This window comes from Ranitomeya imitator, chromosome 2 (assembly GCF_032444005.1).
Source record: "Ranitomeya imitator isolate aRanImi1 chromosome 2, aRanImi1.pri, whole genome shotgun sequence".
Classification (NCBI taxonomy): Eukaryota; Metazoa; Chordata; class Amphibia; order Anura; family Dendrobatidae; genus Ranitomeya; species Ranitomeya imitator.
This window is the reverse complement of record NC_091283.1, coordinates 637,288,008-637,311,626: the sequence shown is the minus strand read 5'-3', so window position 1 is coordinate 637,311,626 and position 23,619 is coordinate 637,288,008. Positions and strand designations below refer to the sequence as shown.

General features: G+C 43.7%; 1 protein-coding gene across 4 annotated transcripts in view; it reads right to left on the bottom strand.

Annotated features, from left to right (window-relative positions):
• LOC138665323 (glycine N-acyltransferase-like) overlaps positions 1-23,619 on the bottom strand; it is a 161,300-nt gene that overhangs the window by 65,844 nt on the left and 71,837 nt on the right. For 2 of the 4 annotated variants that reach the window (XR_011318447.1, XM_069752699.1), the window contains exons 2-3: positions 14,680-14,758; positions 6,643-6,750 (exon numbers count right to left, since the gene is read on the bottom strand). Coding sequence is in view for 3 of the 4 variants with exons in the window: in XM_069752699.1 (XP_069608800.1) it covers positions 6,643-6,750; positions 14,680-14,757 (186 nt within the window). In the remaining variant the exon portion in view is untranslated. Of the gene's footprint in view, positions 1-6,642; positions 6,751-8,720; positions 8,764-8,796; positions 8,854-14,679; positions 14,759-23,619 lie in introns of those variants that run through there. The other 2 variants (XM_069752700.1, XM_069752701.1) reach the window with 2 other exon arrangements.

Sequence of the window (23,619 nt, the reverse complement as noted above, 5' to 3'; positions counted from 1 at the left end):
ACCAAACGGTCAGTTGTAAATACAGTCCTACAGAACATATAAGAGATCACAGCACAGTTACAGATAATGTCTTACCGCTGACGTCCTTTCTGTTCTGTTGGAGTTGTTCACTTTTCCCGTCTTTTCCATCTGGCCCAGACCGACATGACAACTTCTTCCAGCCAGGACTCTTCTGCAGAGAATACAACAAAGATACATTTCACTTCTCACATTCCAGCCCCATCATCAACCATTCCCAACCTGCATAAACTCCTCATCCTACTGATACCCCAATACTGAGCTGCTTCTGCCGTATGTGTCCCTATTACTGCACCTGATACCCCAATACTGAGCTGCTGCTGCCGTATGTGTCCCTATTACTGCCCCTGATACCCCAATACTGAGCCGCTGCTGCCGTATGTGTCCCTATTACTGCACCTGATACCCCAATACTGAGCCGCTGCTGCTGTATGTGTCCCTATTACTGCACCTGATATCCCAATACTGAGCCGCTGCTGCCGTATGTGTCCCTATTACTGCACCTGATACCCCAATACTGAGCTGCTTCTGCCGTATGTGTCCCTATTACTGCACCTGATACCCCAATACAGAGCCGCTGCTGCTGTATGTGTCCCTATTACTGCACCTGATACCCCAATACTGAGCTGCTTCTGCCGTATGTGTCCCTATTACTGCACCTGATACCCCAATACAGAGCCGCTGCTGCAGTATGTGTCCCTATTACTGCACCCGATATCCCAATACTGAGCTGCTGCTGCCGTATGTGTCCCTATTACTGCACCTGATACCCCAATACTGAGCCGCTGCTGCTGTATGTGTCCCTATTACTGCACCTGATATCCCAATACTGAGCCGCTGCTGCCGTATGTGTCCCTATTACTGCACCTTATAACCCAATACTGAGCCGCAGCTGCCGTATGTGTCCCTATTACTGCACCTGATACCCCAATACTGAGACGCTGCTGCCGTATGTGTCCCTATTACTGCCCCTGTTACCCCAATACTGAGCTGCTGCTGCCGTATGTGTCCCTATCACTGCACCTGATACCTCAATACTGAGCCGCTGCTGCCATATGTGTCCCTATTACTGCACCTGATACCCCAATACTGAGCCGCTGCTGCCGTTTGTGTCCCTATTACTGTACCTGATACCCCAATACTGAGCCGCTGCTGCCGTATGTGTCCCTATTACTGCACCTATACCCCAATACTGAGCCGCTGCTGCCGTTTGTGTCCCTATTACTACACCTGATAACCCAATACTGAGCCGCTGCTGCCGTATGTGTCCCTATTACTGCACCTGATACCCCAATACTGAGCCGCTGCTGCCGTATGTGTCCCTATTACTGCACCTGATACCACAATACTGAGCCGCTGCTGCCGTATGTGTCCCTATTACTGCCCCTGATACCCCAATACTGAGCCGCTGCTGCCGTATGTGTCCCTATTACTACACCTGATAACCCAATACTGAGCCGCTGCTGCCGTATGTCTCCCTATTACTGCACCTGATACCCCAATACTGAGCTGCTGCTGCCGTATGTGTCCCTATTACTGCACCTATACCCCAATACTGAGCCGCTGCTGCCGTATGTGTCCCTATTACTGCCCCTGATACCCCAATACTGAGCCGCTGCTGCCGTATGTGTCCCTATTACTACACCTGATAACCCAATACTGAGCCGCTGCTGCCGTATGTGTCCCTATTACTGCACCTGATACCCCAATACTGAGCCGCTGCTGCCGTATGTGTTCCTATTACTGCACCTGCTGTGTAAATTCTAAAGCACCCCATCTATAATATAGTAATGTCAGGTGCAAGTGCCCTAGAAAACACTGCCCATATTTTGCCCCCTAGAAAGTAATATTGCTCTGTGTGCCCCTTTGATAGTCACAGTAACCCGAGTTCCCCTATAACAATAAGTGCCCACTTTACATTTAATAATGTCCCGAGTCTCCCCCTGTACAGCTCCCCTATACACAGCATGATGCTCCCTCACTGTATAGTACCACCCACACAGTATACTGACCCAGAGGCATAGCTAGGGTTTTGTTTCAGGGGGGCGAAGCTTCTGAGTGGGACGCTGCCCAGGTAACCTTGATTACAATTCGGTGACGCTCCCTAATAGTGGAGGAGAACCAACATAGCTATTACCACCAAACGGTCAGTTGTAAATACAGTCCTACAGAACATATAAGAGATCACAGCACAGTTACAGATAATGTCTTACCGCTGACGTCCTTTCTGTTCTGTTGGAGTTGTTCACTTTTCCCGTCTTTTCCATCTGGCCCAGACCGACATGACAACTTCTTCCAGCCAGGACTCTTCTGCAGAGAATACAACAAAGATACATTTCACTTCTCACATTCCAGCCCCATCATCAACCATTCCCAACCTGCATAAACTCCTCATCCTACTGATACCCCAATACTGAGCTGCTTCTGCCGTATGTGTCCCTATTACTGCACCTGATACCCCAATACTGAGCTGCTGCTGCCGTATGTGTCCCTATTACTGCCCCTGATACCCCAATACTGAGCCGCTGCTGCCGTATGTGTCCCTATTACTGCACCTGATACCCCAATACAGAGCCGCTGCTGCAGTATGTGTCCCTATTACTGCACCTGATACCCCAATACTGAGCCGCTGCTGCCGTATGTGTCCCTATTACTGCACCTGATACCCCAATACAGAGCCGCTGCTGCAGTATGTGTCCCTATTACTGCACCTGATACCCCAATACTGAGCCGCTGCTGCGGTATGTGTCCCTATTACTGCACCTGATGCCCCAATACTGAGCCACTGCTGCCGTATGTGTCCCTATTACTGCACCTGATACCCCAATACTGAGCCACTGCTGCCGTATGTGTCCCTATTACTGCACCTGATACCCCAATACTGAGCCACTGCTGCCGTATGTGTCCCTATTACTGCCCCTGATACCCCAATACTGAGCCGCTGCTGCCGTATGTGTCCCTATTACTGCCCCTGATACCCCAATACTGAGCCGCTGCTGCCGTTTGTGTCCCTATTACTGCTCCTGATACCCAAATACTGAGCCGCTGCCGTATGTGTCCCTATTACTGCTCCTGATACCCAAATACTGAGCTGCTGCTGCTGCCATATGTGTCCCTATTACTGCACCTGATACCCCAATACTCAGCCGCTGCTGCCGTATGTGTCCCTATTACTGCACCTGATACCCCAATACTGAACCGCTGCTGCCGTATGTGTCCCTATTACTGCACCTGATACCCCAATACTGAGCCGCTGCCGTATGTGTCCCTATTACTGCTCCTGATACCCAAATACTGAGCTGCTGCTGCTGCCATATGTGTCCCTATTACTGCACCTGATACCCCAATACTCAGCCGCTGCTGCCGTATGTGTCCCTATTACTGCACCTGATACCCCAATACTGAACCGCTGCTGCCGTATGTGTCCCTATTACTGCACCTAATACCCCAATACTGAGCCGCTGCTGCCGTATGTGTCCCTATTACTGCTCCTGATACCCCAATACTGAGCTGCTGCTGCTGCCGTATGTGACCCTATTACTGCCCCTGATACCCCAATACTGAGCCGCTGCTGCCGTATGTGACCCTATTAATGCACCTGATACCCCAATACTGAGCCACTGCTGCCGTATGTGTCCCTATTACTGCACCTGATATCCCAATACTGAGCCGCTGCTGCGGTATGTGTCCCTATTACTGCACCTGATACCCCAATACTGAGCCGCTGCTGCCGTATGTGTCCCTATTACTGCCCCTGATACCCCAATACTGAGCAGCTGCTGCCGTATGTGTCCCTATTACTGCACCTGATACCCCAATACTGAGCCGCTGCTGTGGTATGTGTCCCTATTACTGCACCTGATACCCCAATACTGAGACGCTGCTGCCATATGTGTCTATATTACTGCACCTGATACCCCAATACTGAGCCGCTGCTGCCGTATGTTCCCTATTACTGCACCTGCTGTGTAAATTCTAAAGCACCCCTCTATAATATAGTAATGCCAGGTGCAAGTGCCCTAGAAAACACTGCCCATATTTTGCCCCCCTAGAAAGTAATATTGCCCTGTGTGCCCCTTTGATAGTCACAGTAACCCGAGTTCCCCTATAACAATAAGTGCCCTCTTTACATTTAATAATGTCTCGAGTCTCCCCCTGTACAGCTCCCTTATACTGTACACAGCATGATGCTCCCTCACTGTATAGTACCACCCACACAGTATACTGACCCAGAGGCGTAGCTAGGGTTTTGGTTCAGGGGGGCAAAGCTTCTGAGTGGGACCCTAACCAGGTAGCCTTGATTACAATTCGGTGACAGCTCCCCTATACACAGCATGATGCTCCCTCACTGTATAGTACCACCCACACAGTATACTGACCCCTTATTAGACTCCAAACTGTTTGATGGCTCCAACACTGTATGATGGCCTCCATATAGTATAATGTGCCAGATAGTCCTCAATATAGTACAAGACAGTACCCCTATAGACAGACCCTGTAGTATAAGGCAGTACCCCTATAGGCTGACCCTGTGGTATAAGGCAGCACCCCCCATAGTCAGATCCTGTAGTGTATAAGGCAGCCCCCCAAAGGCAGACCCTGTAGTGTATTAGGCAGCAGCCCCCCAAAGGCAGATCCTGTAGTGTATTAGGCAGCAGCCCCCCGTAGTCAGATCCTGTAGTGTATTAGGCAGCAGCCCCCCCATAGTCAGATCCTGTAATATAAGGCAGCACCCCCCCATAGTCAGATCCTGTAATGTATAAGGCAGCCCCCCATAGTCAGATCCTGTAGTGTATTAGGCAGCAGCCCCCCCATAGTCAGATCCTGTAGTGTATTAGGCAGCATCTTCCCCATAGGCAGATCCTGTAATGTATAAGGCAGCAGCCCCCCATAGTCAGATCCTGTAGTGTATTAGGCAGCAGCCCCCCATAGTCAGATCCTGTAGTGTATTAGGCAGCATCTTCCCCATAGGCAGATCCTGTAATGTATAAGGCAGCAGCCCCCCATAGTCAGATCCTGTAGTGTATTAGGCAGCAGCCCCCCATAGTCAGATCCTGTAGTGTATTAGGCAGCAGCCCCCCATAGTCAGATCCTGCATTGTATTAGGCAGCTGTCCCCATAGTCAGATCCTGTAGTGTATTAGGCAGCACCCCCCATAGTCAGATCCTGTAGTGTACTAGGCTGCACCCCCCATAGTCAGATCCTGTAGTGTATTAGGCAGCAACCCCCCATAGGCAGATCCTGTAGTGTATTAGGCAGCACCCCCCATAGTCAGATCCTGTAGTGTATTAGGCAGCAGCCCCCCATAGGCAGTTCCTGTAGTGTATTAGGCAGCAGCCCCCCATAGTCAGATCCTGTAGTGTATTAAGCAGCAGCCCCCCCATAGTCAGATCCTGTAGTGTATTAGGCAGCAGCCCCCCATAGTCAGATCCTGTAGTGTATTAGGCAGCAGCCCCCCCCCCCCATAGTCAGATCCTGTAGTGTATTAGGCAGCAGCCCCCCATAGTCAGATCCTGTAGTGTATTAGGCAGCAGCCCCCCATAGTCAGATCCTGTAGTGTATTAGGCAGCAGCCCCCCCCCCCATAGTCAGATCCTGTAGTGTATTAGGCAGCATCCATAAAAAAAAAAAAAACAAACCACAATACTCACCTCTCTTCCTCCTTGTTCCAGCGGTGCTCCCTGCTCCCGCTCTGGTCCTGACAGCGGGCGCAGGGTGGTGATGTCACCGCACCCACTGTCATTATCGCCATCTGCGAGTGACGTCAGACGCTGACAGGGGAATGATGGGGGAAGGAGCACAGCGCTCCTCCCCTCATCAATGCGGTGAGCTGTATTGGCTAGTTGCAGATACAGCTCACCATGCGATGACGGCGGGGGGCCCACTGCTGGCACCGGGCCCCCCCGCCTGCTCAAGGGCCCCATAGCGGCAGAGCAGGGAGATTGATTCTCCCTGCTCTGCCGCAGAATTTAACTGCATTTCCACTGTACCACTAACGCCGACCAGCACAGTAACTCCATTCAAACACGGACGTGTTCTTTTTTCAAAACGAAATACCAATCTTATTGCCTGTTGGTGCACACTGTATGCATTCCTACCTTGGCTTCTTTTGGACCCCAGTGCAAAAATTTTTTCCCCCTCAGTGTGGATTGTATGTATACACCCTCATATTTATCTACCTCAATGATACTACATGTTCAAATTCTGGAAAACAACCTACGAAGGGCGACATTGTGATCAAGGCCACTAATTGGCCGAACGTTCATTTTTTCTGTCACCTCACTTTTCACCAATAAATTATTCACTTGAAGCAAACCTTATCCTGTACGACTGCAGTGATTATATATTTTACTATCGATGGGACTACTGGCTCCGTTCACTAGCACCGTCACCTCCACAGAAGTCAAGAGATAGCCTTCTTCTTCTTCTACAATTATTTTTCTGAAAGAATGCATCCAGCATTTAAAGGTAAAATCCTTCAACTCGAGGATGCAGAATGAAACCGCAACTTCATCTTATATAACCTTTTAGTTTCAGATGATAATGAAAGCAAAAGCGACAATTTTGTAGGGGCATTCATCAACCCTAATCTGGCCCTACATACGGTATCTCTTATAAGACTCACTTCCATCGGTGGGCGACACATGACAGAATTAAAGTCTGGCCACTGGTCCACCAGAACCTGAAGTCTGAAAGGATTTTGGTTGATAACATGATGCAAAGCACCACACACCTGCATGGAGGAAAAGGCATCAGATTAGTACTCAAATACAAGTGCAATTGTTTATGCTAATTAAAGGTAAACATTTAAAGCCAGTGAAGGAAAGGAAAAGGGAATATCCAGCACGTCCATCCAGTGTAAGTAAAATATCCAAAATTTATTGAAACATTTTAAAAAACAATATTAAAAAAGAGAGAGGGAGACTCTCTCTGCCTGACGCGTTTCAGTTTTAAAGGTTTTTGATACTTTTCAATGGTGTCATAATTATTCTTTTGTAACTTGTGATGTCACAAATTTATATTCATGCATTCCCAATTCTTTGGCTATGACAGCAATTGAACATCATCTGAGCAAGTATAGTAGCTATTCAGATTCATTGAAATGGTTCATTCTTGCGTCTCTACATTATTTACTAAAGCATAATTTTTTTATGTTTCAAAATGAGTACTTCATCCAGACCATGGGTGCTCCTATGGGGTCTTAATTCTCCCCATCTTTAGCCGTTTTATTTATGGCATGGTGGGAAGAAACCTACATATTCACAGATGATAATCCATTTCTCCCATACCTTAATTGGTATGGGAGATTTGTGGATGATATTCTGCTAATTTGGCAAGGGGGTGTGACTAAGTTTTCTGATTTCATGCTCTATTTGAATAATAACAAGTGTAACCTGCGTTTCACCGGCGGCATTCCATCGCACGAGGTTTCATTCTTGGATGTGCTCATTACAGGGAGCAATACAACACATAGGGTTAATACTTCTCTTTATAGAAAGGACAATTCTGGAAACACAATTCTGATGTCTTCAAGCGCACACCCTCGACATACCATTCATGCCATTCATAGGGGTGAGCTCACGAGAGCGAGAAGAATTTGCTCTAGTGAGGAAAGTTTCCACAAGGAAAGTCATCTTATTTCTGATAGATTATTTGATAGGGGATATAAACAATCCAATATAAGACATGCATTCAGACATGTTTCCAAAATTCCACGTGCTGATTTATTGTATTCTGACAGTGAAAATGCAAGTGCCGCTCCTGAGACGCAGATCACTTTTTCTACCGCTTATAGCAGTCAGTACAATAAAATTAGACAGATCATTCTTAAATATCTCCCTGTAGTCAATCAGGACAAATCTTTATGCACAATTCTTCAGAATGGATGCAGAGTAGTGGCTAGGAGAGGTTGCACACTGGGGAATATTTTGTCTCCCAGTATGGTGCGCCAGAAAAAATCTCCCACATCATGGCTATCAATAAAAGGTTTTTTTAAATGTTCTGGTAACAGATGTAATGTCTGCCAATTTGCAGACAACAAAAGAACTACCTTTTCCTTGAATCACAATGTTACTTATAATATAAAATCATTTATTAATTGTGATTCTGACCACGTCATATACTGCATAAAATGTAAGGCTTGCAACATTTGCTATATAGGTTACACCACAAGGAAAATCAAAAAAAGAATTTCAGAACACTTAGCAAATATAAATAACAATAATTCAGGCTATTCTGGGGCTACGAAACACTTTATTTCTGTACATAAAGGAAACCTATCAGATTTTTCATTTTTTGGCATAGAAAGGGTTAGTCAGTCACCTAGAGGTGGAGATTGGAAGAAACAATTAGCACTGCGGGAAGCCTTTTGGAATTACAGGAATGACCTTTTTTACATATATTGAACTAACAGATATATCTTGCCGCAATTTAAAGTATATATTTATGCAATTTCAGTGTATTTGAAATAGGAGAAAAAGTCTTGTTATGTGTGTCTAGCTGCATCTTTTTTCAATGTAATTGATTGCTATGTCTGTGATTGGTTCCTTGCTATATATAAACCTGTTCATCTATATGGTATTAGTTCCTATGACTAAGGGCGCCGTGGTGCGCCAGAAACGCGTCAGGCAGAGAGAGTCTCCCTCTCTCTTTTTTAATATTGTTTTTTAAAATGTTTCAATAAATTTTGGATATTTTACTTACACTGGATGGACGTGCTGGATATTCCCTTTTCCTTTCCTCTACTTCAGCTGAAATCACCAGCAGGTACGGCACCCACCAGCTATATTCATTTGCAACGGTTTACAGATGCATATCTCGGCGTGTCAAGCTCCTAACCTTCCCTCTCCCCCCCTCCTCTTTTCTTGAATATTTAAAGCCAGTGGTTAAATGCTTGTCCTGTCATGTCAGAAACACAACAGATGTTCTGATGAGTTGGAACATCATTGGAACCTAATATGTATTTGTTCCCTTCTTCAAGGGGATGACCCTGTGTGAACTGTGTTTGCTATAGTTACATTATTTATTGACTGGACTTAGTGCAAATCAATTCACAGCACCCAGTCCAGCTGTGGGCTATCTGCACAAAAGCAGTTCCACTCAGCGTGTCCACATGGACATTTCCTCTCTGAGCCCTGTTCACACAGGTAATATGCAGATGATCAGGTTTTTAAACACATCAGATAGGGATTGCATGCATCAGTTAGGACTGCTCTATATGGGTATACCTTGAGGTTTGGTGGAGCAGCTTAGTATACATTTTTTGCAAAAAATCTATCAACCAAATACCCTGTTTTTTACATCTTTTTACTAGCACTTGCGGATTACTGTGATTTTTTTAAAGTGAGTGTTTTTGGTTTTACTATGCTCTTTTGTGTCTTCAAGTTTCTTGGTGGTGTGTGAACATGTTCCTACAGACTTGTTCACTGTGCAAGTAGCCCATGTGTTCCTATTATATATACAGTATAATATATTTTTTTCTGTTGCTAAATGTCATACAGCACTCCATATACTACATTGTCATTTTGAGGCGGTGATATAAAGCTGTCTGCAGACCTAACGCACATTTTAAAAAAATTTTAAAAAATTTCTGTTGCAAAACGTGATACAACCCATCATATCCCACGTTGTCGTTTTGTTGGGTTGAAATTAAGCTGTCTGTAGACCTCACGCACATAACAAAAAAAAGTTCTCTGTGGCTAAATGTGATACAGCCAACCATACCCCACATTGTAGTTTTTTGGCGGGGAAATTGTTGTGTGTGCATAGCTGTTGCACATAGAAAAAACAACATTTTGGGGGGTTTACAAAGGTGATACAGCAGGCTAAATCCGAATTTGAAATTGTTTGGAGCCTATCTTATACAGGCATCACCCATACTAAAAAAAAAATTGTTCTATTACTAACGTCCTACAGTAGGGTGCATATCGCTTTAAAATTGTTTTAGAGGCCTAATGCACAGGCACCAAAAAAATTCTTCTGTTACTAGTGTCGTACATTAGGGGACATCTCACTTTCAAATTGTTTGTAACCTCCAGTCTTTTATAGAGGCCTCTTCCACAGCCCCCCAAAAATTCTTATGTTAATAATGTCATACAGTAGGGGACATATCATTTTCAAATTGTTTGTAGCATCTAGTTTGCTATAAAGGCCTCATCCACAGGCCCCCAAAAATTCTTCTGTTTCTAACGTTGTACAATAGCGGACATCTCACTTTCAAATTGTTTGTAGTATGTAGTCTGTCATACATTTCTAATCCACAGGCCCCCAAAAATTCTTCTGTTACTAATGTTGTACAGTAGGGAACATCTCAATTTAAAAAACTGGTTGTAGCATCTAGTCTGCTATAGAGGCCTGATCCACAGGCTCCCAAAAAAATTCTTCTGTTACTAACGTCATACAGTAGGGGAGATCTAATTTTAAAATTGTTTGGAGCATATCTTCTTTGTTATGCAGGCCTCATACACACTCAAACAATTCTTTATTCTGTGACTAACGTGATTCAGTACTTCATATTTCACCTTGTCATTTACTGCTGCTGAAATTCGGCTGTTTGCAGAGCTGGGGCAGAGTTTAAAATCTAATTTTTTTGTTGATAATACTGTGCTCCTACCACACATTCTGAGCAACATGACTGGGAAAAAGAGAGCCCGTGGTGGAAGGGGGATTAGGCTTGGTGTTCAAGGTGTGCGTGGGGTAGGTGGTAATGTTTGTGAAAGCACTAGTGAACCAACAACATCACGTCCTATGCAAAGAAAACTGACAGCTTCAGTTACTGGACGGGCTACTCCACTACCTTCTTTGGCAGATACACAGCGGCAAGCCTTGTAGATGAGGCCCAGAAAGAGCATGTGCTCGAGTTGATGGCAAGCGCATGCTTCAAGTGTCTTCTCCTCCTCTTCCTCCACCTCAACATCACCCCCAGTACAGTCTACAGAGATGGCACCCAAATTACCTTTGCTTTTCCCCATGTCTCAACTCTCCAACTTTACAACTGACTGTACGGAACCTCAGATGGGTGAGTCTGAAGAGCTGTTCACACATTTTATGCCATGGTCGTCAGAAGTGTACTCAAAAGGTTCACAGAGTCAAGAGGATGAAATCTGCTTCAATACCCTTTTTTTATAGCTTGGATGTGGGGCAGGATGAAGTAGGGTCCGAGCAGCATCCTGACCTTCGTCACCAGACATTAATCCCAAAGGGGAGCTGATCCTGATAAGACTCAGATATCTGAGGTGCATGAGGACTGTACTGTGCTGTCAGCGCAGGAAGAGGAGGAGAGTGACTCCAAGGGCAAGAAATATGATAACACAGAGGATTATGATGAGTAGGTAGATCCCAAACAGATCGCAAACAGCTGAGTAGGTCATCTGAGGAGGAAGACGAGGAGGTTACGCTGCGCCACAACATTGCAGATACATAGTTATGCAGCCATGACAAGCAATGCATCCTCACTCGACAACGGTGGCTGTGACCATCAGCATCTGCAGGTCTGCAGCTCACAGGGGTGGCAAGGATTGCCTAGCCTGTTACTTTTTAACATTTTAAAGGATTAGCCAACTCACGTAATCTGCCAACTTTGTGAAAAAAAAACGAGTAGAGGTAAAAAGTGCAATAATTTGACTTCTACATATATGAACCTTCACATGCACAATCAACAATGCATTATTCTGGGAATCCCATGGCACTAAAATGCGAATCAGTGAACCTCAGCAACCATCAGCTGCCCTTTCAATCGCATCTGCTGAGTCTTCCTCCTCCTCTGTTACCCTGCCTATTGAGATGTAGGTCTTCGACCACAGACCCTCAGGTTCTTTATCAGCTCCAGTCACGCTGACTGAGAACTCGCCATCAGCGGTAACGGAAGCGGACATGTCTGCTGTTTTTGACCGATCTCAGAGAACAAGCACACCACAAGTTTCTCAATCCACCATATCATCTCCGCCTGCACCTCCCTGACGGTCCAGCAGTTAGTCTGGTTCACCGTACTCTGCCCCCTCTCAGCACTGCAGCCAGTCAACGGTACCTCAGTTGTAATCACGTAAAAGATTGTTTCCTCCTACGATTGACAAAGCTAAGAGGTTGAACTCCACCATCTCTAATCTGTTGGCCATGGAAATTCTGCCTTTCCACCTGGTAGGTACAGATGGATTCCAAAAGCTTATGGCCGTCACAGTCCCCCAGTACCAGTTGCCCAGTCGCCATTACTTTTCTAAGAAAGCTGTGCGTGCTCTACACCAGCATATTGCAGACAACATCACCCGTTCCTTGACTAAATCTATGTCTGCCTGGGTGCATTTCACCACAGACAATTGGATGAGTAAGCATGGCCAAGGGTGTTACATCTCGCTGACTGGACATTGGATGACTCTGGTGGCTGTGGGGGCAGGCGCTACTCCACAAGTCTTGGAATCATCATAGCTTGAAGGACAAACCTCTATATTTAACACTTCCTCCATTGATTCTGCCTCCTCCTCTATCTTCTCTAGGGCCTCCACCTGCACCCTCAACCTCTGTCTTAATGAAACACGCGTTCCAACAGTGCAGAGCGAATCTCCATCCCCTCTGTACTGCGCAGCCAGGGCTTAACACAATCAGGCAGTGTTAAGATTGATATGCCTAGGAGATCGCAGTCATACAGCTGAAGAGTTGTGGACAGCTCTCCATGCCGCGTTTGAGCAATGGCTGTCTCCACTGAACCTGCATCCAGGGAAGGCTATGTCTTATAATGGTGCGAACCTGGTGGCGGCCCTACGGTGAGGCAAGCTCACACCCATGCATTGCATGGCTCAAGTCCTCAACCTTGTGGTACAGCGTTTTCTCCGCCACTGCAGAAAGCACGGAAGTTGTTTGTTCACTTCCGCCATTCACACCCTCAGGTCATTGACTTACATCGATACGGAGGTCTTTGGCAATGCCAGTTAACAGGTTAATAGGCGATGTGCCAACATTGTGGAATTCCACTCTGCACATGTTGCAGCAACTGTGGCAGCAGCAACGAGCCCTGACATAGTATGTCATATCGTATAACCTGGGCCAACGCAGTATGGATGTGGCACATATCATGTTTACAGAGTGGGCACAGATTAAGGATCTCTGCACCCTTCTGCACAGTTTTGAAATGGCTAATAAGATGGTTAGCGCTGTTGACGCCGTCATCAGCATCACTATATTCTAGTCATCTATATGCTGGAGCAGACTTTGAATAGCCTGTGGGAGGAGGTGGTGGTCCCGGAGGAAAAGGAGGAAGAAGAGGAGGATGCGGAAGGGATAACATTGTCTCAAAGTCCCAGATTGTCGACACACAGGCGGAAGCCAAGGGAGGGTGGATTACAGTGATCGAGGGGGGTTGGTGATAACAGACAAACTGTTAGTGAAGGTGCAAGATCCGAGGAACAAATGGAGGAGGAAGAGGTGATGGGCGAGCAACTGTCAGGAGATGAAGAGGGGAATCCTCCACTCTCTGTTCATGGTTGGTAGGAGGAAATGGAGGAAACAAGCATCAGTGTTTCCCAGCCACCAACACAGCATGGGCTTGGATCTCATGGTAGAGCCTGTCATATCAGTGCCTTTTGCTGCAACACAATTTCCGTATAGTTATGACTAGAAATAGTGCTCTATAGTGCTGACTACTCGGTTGCCACTCTAGATCCACATTATAAAACCACATTTTACCAGATGCTTCCCGCCTTGGAAAGGGACCCGTGAATGCTGGAGTATCGAAACAAGCTTTTACACAACCTAAAGACAGGTTTTCCCCAAGATAGCAGTGAAGCACCCAGTGCGCGTCGCAGCTCAAGACTTTCAACGTCCGGGACATCAATTCGTCAACTCCAAAACATTAGCAGTAGCAGTAGTGTAATTGGAAGTAGAAATTTCTGTGAGTCCTGAGACACATTTTTACACCAGCTCGTGCACCAGCACAACAGAATCAAATTTTTTGAAATTTGAAAAGTCCTGGTTGGGTGTCCATCTGTTGGATTTGGTGTAGTGGAAGACCTGTCAGTCCCTATTATACTATTTATGTTCGGTGAATATTCAACTAATAAATAGGCGATCTTAATCCAAACCGAACATTAAAAAATTAGCTCATCTCTAGTCAAGAGTACCCCAGTTTAACCTAAACCACTGTCAGTATCTCTCTGTAGAAATACACTTCTGCCTAGACTGAAGTGATTGTCTTATTGCCCTACATGGTAATATTCATGCTTGTCTATTTTATAACCTCATATTCAAAGTTACATTTTAGCTTATTATCCTCACATTGTCCTGAATTCATACTTATTAGTGAGTAGGCAGTATTAGTGATTTAACCTCTCCTGTATCACCCCCACTTTTGGCTTGCATGGAAGATGAACCAGTGAAATATGAGTAGTGATTGTTCTAACATTATTTTGGCTTCAGGCCTTTTATATTTGAGATTGGTTGGGCTCCCATCAAATAAATATGATGCACCAAAATTACTCCCAAAGACATTTTGATAGGTAATTCAGATTGTGAGCCCCAATGGAGACAGTGGTTTTAATGTCTTTAAAGCATTGTGTAAATTAATAGAACTATATAAGCAAGAAAATGTATTAAATAAATTATGGTAAAAATAAAACAATACCTCTTGGGTCACATACAAAAAGTAAGACATAAATATCTGTATTTGCCTTCTTACCTTTAAAGACTCTGGAAAATTATGAGTCAGTAATTTTCTGAGAGCGGCAAGCTTTGAGGAACAAGTCAGGACTAGCATTCTAAACATGGGGAAAAAATTAAGAAATCACCAACATTTTTGAGAAAAAGTCAAAAGTCAAAATAAAGACGTGTACAAAATGTTCTAAGAGGCAGATCACAAAAACCAATCAAATTACAAGGATCACATGTATATACATTGACGAGAAAAAGGGTAATAATGTTTTGAACTTTTGACTTTCAGGCTCCATATCTCACCATACACTACTGCTTTAATCGTGAAAGTACCATCATTTTATAGGCAATCATCTTGGCTATCTGATACATAAAATTAACTTGCAACTATGTAGCATACAATTAGTTATGCAGATTCTTGTCATGTCACTGCATTGTTACTGTTTTGCTCCTGGTGGTGGAAAAATATTTTTCTTCCTGAATACTACAAATTACAACCTGTTCTCACATTCCCTAATAGCTCAGTGTGTTAGTAGATTGATTACCAAGTGAAAGGTCACTGGTTCAAATCGAGGAGCAGCCATTGTCTCTCTGCCCCTTGACCAGAATCGTTTATAGTCTCAATGCTGAGCTATATGTGAGTATCTTATAAGACAAGTTGCTTCGTACATGCAAGTACTATGGGTATGAAAAAGATGTCTGTTACGCACATAGTTGTGGAACCACTGTGCCACAGTCCAGGGAGAGCCTGGAGGGGCATAATTAAGTGATCACCTAGTTCTTTACTAGAGCCCCTGATGGCGTGATTAGACTTGAGCCAGTTGGATGCCACATGCTACTCCAGGACAGACCCCCCAGCTGCGGCAGCTGACCGCCAAAGGGGCAGGGAGGCAGGAACAGCCAGGAACTGCATAGCAAGAAAGGTACGGCTGGTAGACAAAATAGGTACCGGATCAGGAGCGGACAGGATGAGTTCAGGAATACAAAACGGCTGAACCGTGCAGGTTCAGACTGGACGGGTCAGGGTAGCAGTGTAGGTGCAGATAAAATAGATCAGGCTTTCAACTTGGTAGAGAGAGGACAGACTGGGTCAGGTACAGAGAGAACAAGCAGGTCGGACTGGGTCAGATTCAGACAGAGCACAGGTACAGTAACCTTACAACTTTGTAGCAGAAAGCAGACTGAATACTGAAGTTGATAAGGCATCTCAGACATCTCCCAGCTATTGAGTCAGGAGTCAGGACGTTTTCAGAAGTGTGCGTACACTGGTCCTTTAACCCCTTTCTGCCAGCTGACGGAATAGTACGTCAGCTGGCAGATCCCCTGCTTTGAGGTGGGCTCCGGCGGAGAGCCCACCTCAAAGCCGCGACATGTCAGCTGTTTTGTACAGCTGACATGTGCGCGCAATGAGCGCGAGCGGAATCGCGATCTGCCCGCGCCCATTAACTAGTTAAATGCCGCAGTCAAGCGCTGACAGCGGCATTTAACTAGCGCTCCCGGCCGCGCGGCCGGAGGTGCTCGCACTACGGACCCCCGTCACATGATCGGGGGTCAGCAGTGCATCGCCATAACAACCAGAGGTCTCCTTGAGACCTCTATGGTTGTTGATGGCCGATTGCTTTGAGCGCCACCCTGTGGTCGGCGTTCAAAGCAACCCTGCATTTCTGCTACATAGAGGTGATCTGTACTTCACCTCTATGTAGCAGAGCCGATCGAGTTATGCATGCTTCTAGCCTCCCATGGAAGCTATTGAAGTATGCCAAAATTAAAAAAAAGTGATTAAAAATATAAAAAAAATAAAAAATATATAAAAGGTCAAATCACCCCCCTTTCGCCCCAATCAAAATAAAACAATTAAAAAAAAATCAAACATACACATATTTGGTATCGCCGCGTTCAGAATCGCCCGATCTATCAATAAAAACAAAGGATTAACCTGACCGCTAAATGACGTAGCGAGAAAAAAAATCAAAACGCCAAAATTACGTTTTTTTGGTCGCCGCGACATTGCATTAAAATGCAATAACGGGCGATCAAAAGAACGTATCTACACCAAAATGGTATCATTAAAAATGCCAGCTTGGCACGCAAAAAATAAGCCCTCACCTGACCCCAGATCCCGAAAATTGGAGACGCTACGGGTATCGGAAAATCGCGCATTTTTTTTTTTTTTTTTTTTTTTAGCAAAATTTGGAATTTTTTTTCACCACTTAGATAAAAAATAACCTAGACATGTTTGGTGTCTATGAACTCGTAATGACCTGGAGAATCATAATGGCAGGTTAGTTTTAGCATTTAGTGAACCTAGCAAAAAAGCCAAACAAAAAACAAGTGTGAGATTGCACTTTTTTTGCAATTTCATCACACTTGGAATTTTTTCCCCGTTTTCTGTTACATGGCATGGTAAAATCAATGGTATCTTTCAAAAGTACATCTCGTCCCGCAAAAAATAAGCCCTCGCATGGCCATATTGACGGAAAAACAAAAAAGTTATGGCTCTGGGAAGGAGGGGAGCAAAAAACGAAAATGAAAAAGCGGAAAAAGCTCCGGGGGTGAAGGGGTTAAGAGGCAGGGAACACCCACACTCTAAGCACACTCATAGGAGAGAGCAGACAAAGAGGGTGCACGGAAGGGAAAATGAATATGCCGGCATCCCTACAGGGAAGAGGAAGGGGATTCATGCAGAGGCGCCGGCGTTGTTCTAACAATGACATAGTGTTCCTGAATCATACATCAAGATTGGGGAAGAAATGGTTTAATGACAATGAAGAAGAGGTGCTGGATTGATCCCCAGACCTCAACCCAATCAAACACTTGTGAGTAGAGTTGAAGAAAAATAGCTGTATACATACCCAAGTGAGTTGACCAGTATGCACGAACTTTGGTAATGTGTAAAAGAGACCTAGTATCAGAATTCGGTCGAGATATGCTTGATTCTGATCAAGATAATGGCCATGAGAATTCAGGCAGTGTTTAAAGCTAAAGGTGGATTTACAAAATAATACAAATTTAAATTTAGATTTTTAGGATCAAAACAGCAACAATGCAGTGATGTGACAATAATCTTCATAGCCATTCATATGTAAAACAGTTGCAAATCAAATTTATGTATGAGATAGCCAAGATGATTGTCTATAAAATGATGGTAGTCTCATATTCGAAGCAGTAGAGTTTGATGAGATATGTAGCCTGAAAGTCAAAACATCAAAATATTATTACTCTTTTGCTCGTCAGTGTAAGCACTGTTCACGGTAAGTTTAATAGCATAAAATACATCAAGTGTGAAGTCTAATGTTCTGCTTCTTGTTCAGATCTGATTTTCAGCTTGTAATCTTGGATAAAGTATATGATTTTCCCTGGTCTGGCAAAACATCTGTGTAAATGAGTGTGAATGGTTCTCAGTAGTGATGGGCAAACCCGTGGATGTTCAGATCCAACGGGTTCAGCCAAACATCTAAAAAAAGGTTTGGTTTAAGTACCAGAAAGGTACCCAATCCAAAACCCAGACCTCATTCAGATGAATGGGGGGCCAAGACATCCATTGTTTGCCACGCTGCTATCTGCATGACAGCGCGGCAAACATGGGCTCTGTTCGGCAGTAAGATCATTACCGCCAGTTAGAGAGCTGCAGTTCTCATGTTGTCAGATGACAGCATGAGTCAGCAGCTGTGACCGGCGGTAAAAATGTTACCTTAAGTTACATGCATCGGCTGATGAGAGAATACTACTCCCATCAGCCTACACCTGCTGTCCTTGATAACAGGTGCCGCTGATGAGAGTATTCATCAGCTGGCACCTGTGCTATAAATAAATAATTAAATAATAAAAAAATGAGGTGAGGTCTCTTCTATTTTTGATAACCAGTGCAAGCAAAACTGACAGCTGCGGGCTGGAACTCTCAGCTGTCAGTTTTATCATGGCTGGTTATCAAGAATATAGGGGTCACACGCCGCTTTTTTAAATTATTTTAAATAAACACATATTTTGCAACCAGCCAAGCTAAAGCAAACAGTTGGGAGCTGGTATTCTCAGACTGGTAAGGAACCATGGATACTTCCCCCCGCCCAAAGCCTAAAAATAGCAGCCACAGCCACTCCAGAAAAGGCACATCTATTAGATGCACCAATTCTGGCATTTTGGCCGACTCTTCCCACTTGCCCTGGTGCAGTGGCAAGAGGGGTAATAGTTGTGGTGTTCATGTCAGCTGTTTTATGGCCGCTGACATCAAGCACACAGGTTAGTAATGGATAGGCATCTATAAGACACACCCATTACTAACCACATAGTTAGATTTAAAAATTACACAGCCAGTATAAAGTCCTTTAATTTAAATAAATAGACTGACACCTTCATTTGAAATAAAAACAAAAAAAGTTAAAGTAAGTTATACTCACCTTATGCCTAATTCACCGATGCCCATATCACATGCAAAAGACAGAAAATAATAAACAGACATTTAAATAGATATATCGATAGATAGATAGATAGATAGATAGATAGATAGATAGATAATACCAAGCCCGATGTTTAGTAATAAACATAATAAAATGGTACATAAAGAGTTAAATAAATACACACACACACACACACACACAAAATCTGCATTAATAAACGCAATATCTGTTTAATTTAAAAAAGGTGAAAGTCAGCGACTGGGGGCCAATGTTTATAGCCCGGTAAGGGGATAATGCCCATGGATCTTCCCAGGCTATGAATATCAGCCCGCAGCTGCATATTTAGCCTTTACTGGCTATTAAAATAGGGGGACCCCCAAAAAATGAGGTGGGGTCCCTCTATAATTTATAGCCAGAAAGGCTATGCAGACAGCTGCGGGCTGATATTCATAGCCTAGAGAGGGGCCATGGATATTGGCCCCCCAGCTACAAATACCAGCTCCCAGCTGCCCCAGAAATGGCACATCTGTATCTGTAAGATGCGCCAATTCTGTCACCTAGCCTCTCCCTTCCCACTGCCCTGTAGCAGTGGCATATGGGGTAATAAGGGGTTAATGTCAACTTTTTATTGTAAGCCTGGCTAATAATGGAGGGGCATCAATAAGTCACCTATCCATTACTAATCCTATAGTAGTGAAAGAGTTAAAAAAAATACACAGCCAGAAATAAGTATTTTAATATTCTTAATTTCATCATACAACTACGACTAATTCCTCGAAGCCATCAATCACTTGCAAAAAATAAAAAATAATAAACCAATCATATACTCCCTGGTCTGATACAGTCCAATTAATGAGTGTCCCACGACGATCTTCCCTATAGAACAGTGACATCGAGTGATGTCACTGCTCTATAGGGCCTTCAGTGACACACGGACAGGAGACATTGGCTCCTGCAGTGCATCACTGAAGAGGTTACCTTAGTTCATTCTCTCGCTTTACGGCAATGCTGCGTGGCAATTTTCTCACACAGCGTTGCCGGCGAGAGAACTAACTTAAGTGACCTCTCTCCCTGCAGAAGCGGAGGGATATACATTGTGGAGGATTACCTTCGCTTACCTCTGCTGTCAGTTCATCGAGGGGCCCCTTTAGAGAGCTGACATCTCCCGATGTCACTGTTCTACACATGAGATCGTCGTGGGACACTCAATATTAACTGGACTACGGCGTATAGGTTTTTTTAATGTTATTTTTATTACAGGAGAATCGAGGGCTTCGGGGACTAAGTGTTTGGTAAGTATGTACTCTATGTTATGTGTTGTATGTTATGTGTATGTGCTGTATGTTATATGTTGCATGCTTTTTTTTTTACTACTTTCCCATCATTGGCAATGCTGTCACTGTGAGCATTCATTGCCGGATGGGAGCAGTAGTCCTATCAGACAATGGATGCCTGCACAGACATGCACACACACAGGGACACACACACACACAGACCTGTGCACACACATAATACACACAGACCCCCGCACACACTATACACGCACATAGCTCTGCCCACAAACTCCGTCCTCCCGATCTACTGCGTTTCATCCACAGCAAAACCACAGATCTTTTTTACATCTGCAGGTTTGCTGCGGATGTTCCCGACTCAATGGAAGTCAATGGGTGCAGAAACGCTGCAGATCCGCCAAAAGAATTGACATGCTACGGAAAAAAAGCCGCAATTCCATGTGTTTTTTTCCGCAGCATGTGCACAACAAATGTCAATTTCACATAGACTAACATTGACTGTGCACTACACTGCAGATTTGATGTGAATCCTTGAGGTCAAAAAAACGTTGCGGAAACGCATCAAAATCCGCAACGTGTGCACATAGCCTAAATGGGAAACAAAATGGTATTTGTGTGATCGTATGGTGTCGCAAAACAATATTGACTGTGGGAAGTTATGTACAGACTGTCAAAACAACAATTTCATATAGTAGGTTATTAACATAACAAACCTATATAATATTTACACAAGCACAATCAGATAGGAAACTCATAATAAGAAGTCAGATGCAATAAAGAAAACAGGTATCTGCACTCAATTAAAAAAATAAAAACACTTACATAGAAAAACTCTAAGCGCTGAAGCACCACTAAATGTGTACACCTATGCTTGAAAAGCTTCTAGTCTAACCACATATTTACAACCCACGTTACGCACAGGCAAAGACGCATGCATATCTGGTACCAGAAATGACAATGTAAAAGGAGTTTGGACTATAATGACTGATTAGACAACTGGACTATGTAAAATTACATCAGGATGATAACAACATAAGTCTTAATTGCATCCAGAAATCTTGAATCCTCCAGGGAATGGAAAAAAGTTCTGCCCAGGTACACATATCATCGTGATGCAGTGTGCTGTTCTGAAAACTTTCCGTACCAAACAAAAATACAGTGGTGCTTAAAAGTTTGTGAACCCTTCTCAATTCTCTATATGTCTGTATAAATTTGATCTAAACATAAATCAGATTTTCACACAAGTCCTAAAAATTCATAAATAGAATCCAATCAAACAAAAAAAGTCAAAAATACATAAAACAAATTAATAAGGAAAATACTACAATATCACTTTTGTGAGTAACAATGTGAAAATTTGCTTTCGGTTTCTCGTGAAACCCCCTTGTACAGAAATAACTGCATCTAAATGTTGCAGGCAATTGTTGAATAGCCCAGCACATCGGCTTGGAGGAATTTCAGCCCATTCCTCCCTACAAAACAGTTTTAACTCTGTTGGTGGGGTTTATCCAATGACTGCTTGCTTCAGGTCCTTTTACAACATTTCTACTAAATTAAGGTTAGGACTTTGACATGGACACTCCAAAATTTTAACCTTCTGCTGTCCTGACATTTTACTTTACAATTTAAAGAATTTCATAATTCAATGTTCCATCAATGATAACAAGCCATCCTTGGTTATATGCAGCAAAACCATCCCAAACCATGATACTACCACCTAGCTCTATTTTGTTTTTATTCGTTCACGAAGCATTGTCCCAATAGCCCTCTGGCTTGTCCAGGTGATCTTAACAGACTACAGACAGGCAGATATGTTTTTTTTTTTAGAGAAGTCTTTAGTTGCTCAGAGGTGACCTTGTGGACCATTGTACACTTTGCTCTTGGAGTTATCTTTGCTTGTCAATCACCCGTGAGGATGGAAATAATGGTCTTGAATTTCCTCCATTATTACAAAGTCTGCCTAATTGTGAATTGGTGAAGTCCAAACTTTTTAGAAATTATATTCTAACCTTTTCCAGCCTAATGAGCATAAACAACTCTACTTTTGAGGTCCTGAAAAGTCTTCTTTGTTTTTGCCATGATGCACTTTCACAAACATCTGTTATAAAAATCACATTTTGATAGATCACTGTTCTTGAAATAAAATAGGTCACCTACCCACTTATAATAGCCGTCCCAATAAATAAAAACCCCAAACTTGAATTTGACCCTTAAATTATCTAATCTTTGGATGAAGCTTATCAAACCTAGAGCAGATAATGTTTGCCCCCCCGCACAGAACATATGAAATATGGCGGGGGTCTCATATCCACATAGACCTGATTTACGTCAGGCAGTGATTTACCTCAGGCAGTGGTAAACAAGGGTCAGTGAAAGGTCACTGGATGTGCTATTTTTAGGTAAAGTGGCTTAAACCAGTTTTTACTGGTTTTTGTGCGCTCAGTTTTATGACAATTTGATTGGTTACTGAAGGATTTGGCAGTGGTTTATTTACTATAAAAGACTGATTCCTGTCAGCGCCTGTCACTCTGTCGGCGCTTGAAGAAAGAAGAACCCACCCTCCCGCCCATTATTTCAACAGTAATTCTCTTGTCGTTCGGTTTTATTTGTGGGGTAAAAATCACCCTTCAACGGGTGGATTTGGCTAATGGTTGAAATCTTTTGGTTACAAACTTTAACTTATGGAATTAATTTATTTGGTATTTATTCAAGTTTTATGTTACCCAAAATAAAACCGCACGGCCAATTTTTATTCCAACAAGAAAGGTGTCTTGTCGTTTTTTATTTATTTATTAAAGGCGTTTTTATGGGTCTTACCATTTTAATGGGTCTTATGGGGACATGTAAGTACACACCTTGAACTCTCCTTGATGGGGAAAGATGCTGAGCTATATCTTTGATCTTCTATCTCTCCTCTGCCTCAAAAGTTTGATGAAATAACCTCGAACACCCTATCTATTAGAAGTGCTCTCATACCAAACCAACTCCCCCATTGTTCCTTTCTGGACAATATCCCACTAAAACTTATTCTGTGGCTAACAGACCCAAATTACATAGATGCATATGGCCCTTGGGGAGCCTTGCCGAACATACCAATATCACATCTTCTATCTACCCAGATCCCATGTATTGATAACTGGCCGGTTTCCGAAAAAAATACTGCTCTGACTTCCTTCAAAAGCATCATGTATGTCATATTGTGACAAGGTTTAAGACTGAGCTGAAACGTAACACTGACTGGCACTGGCTTGAGTTACTGGTGGGGCTGGCCTCACCAATTCC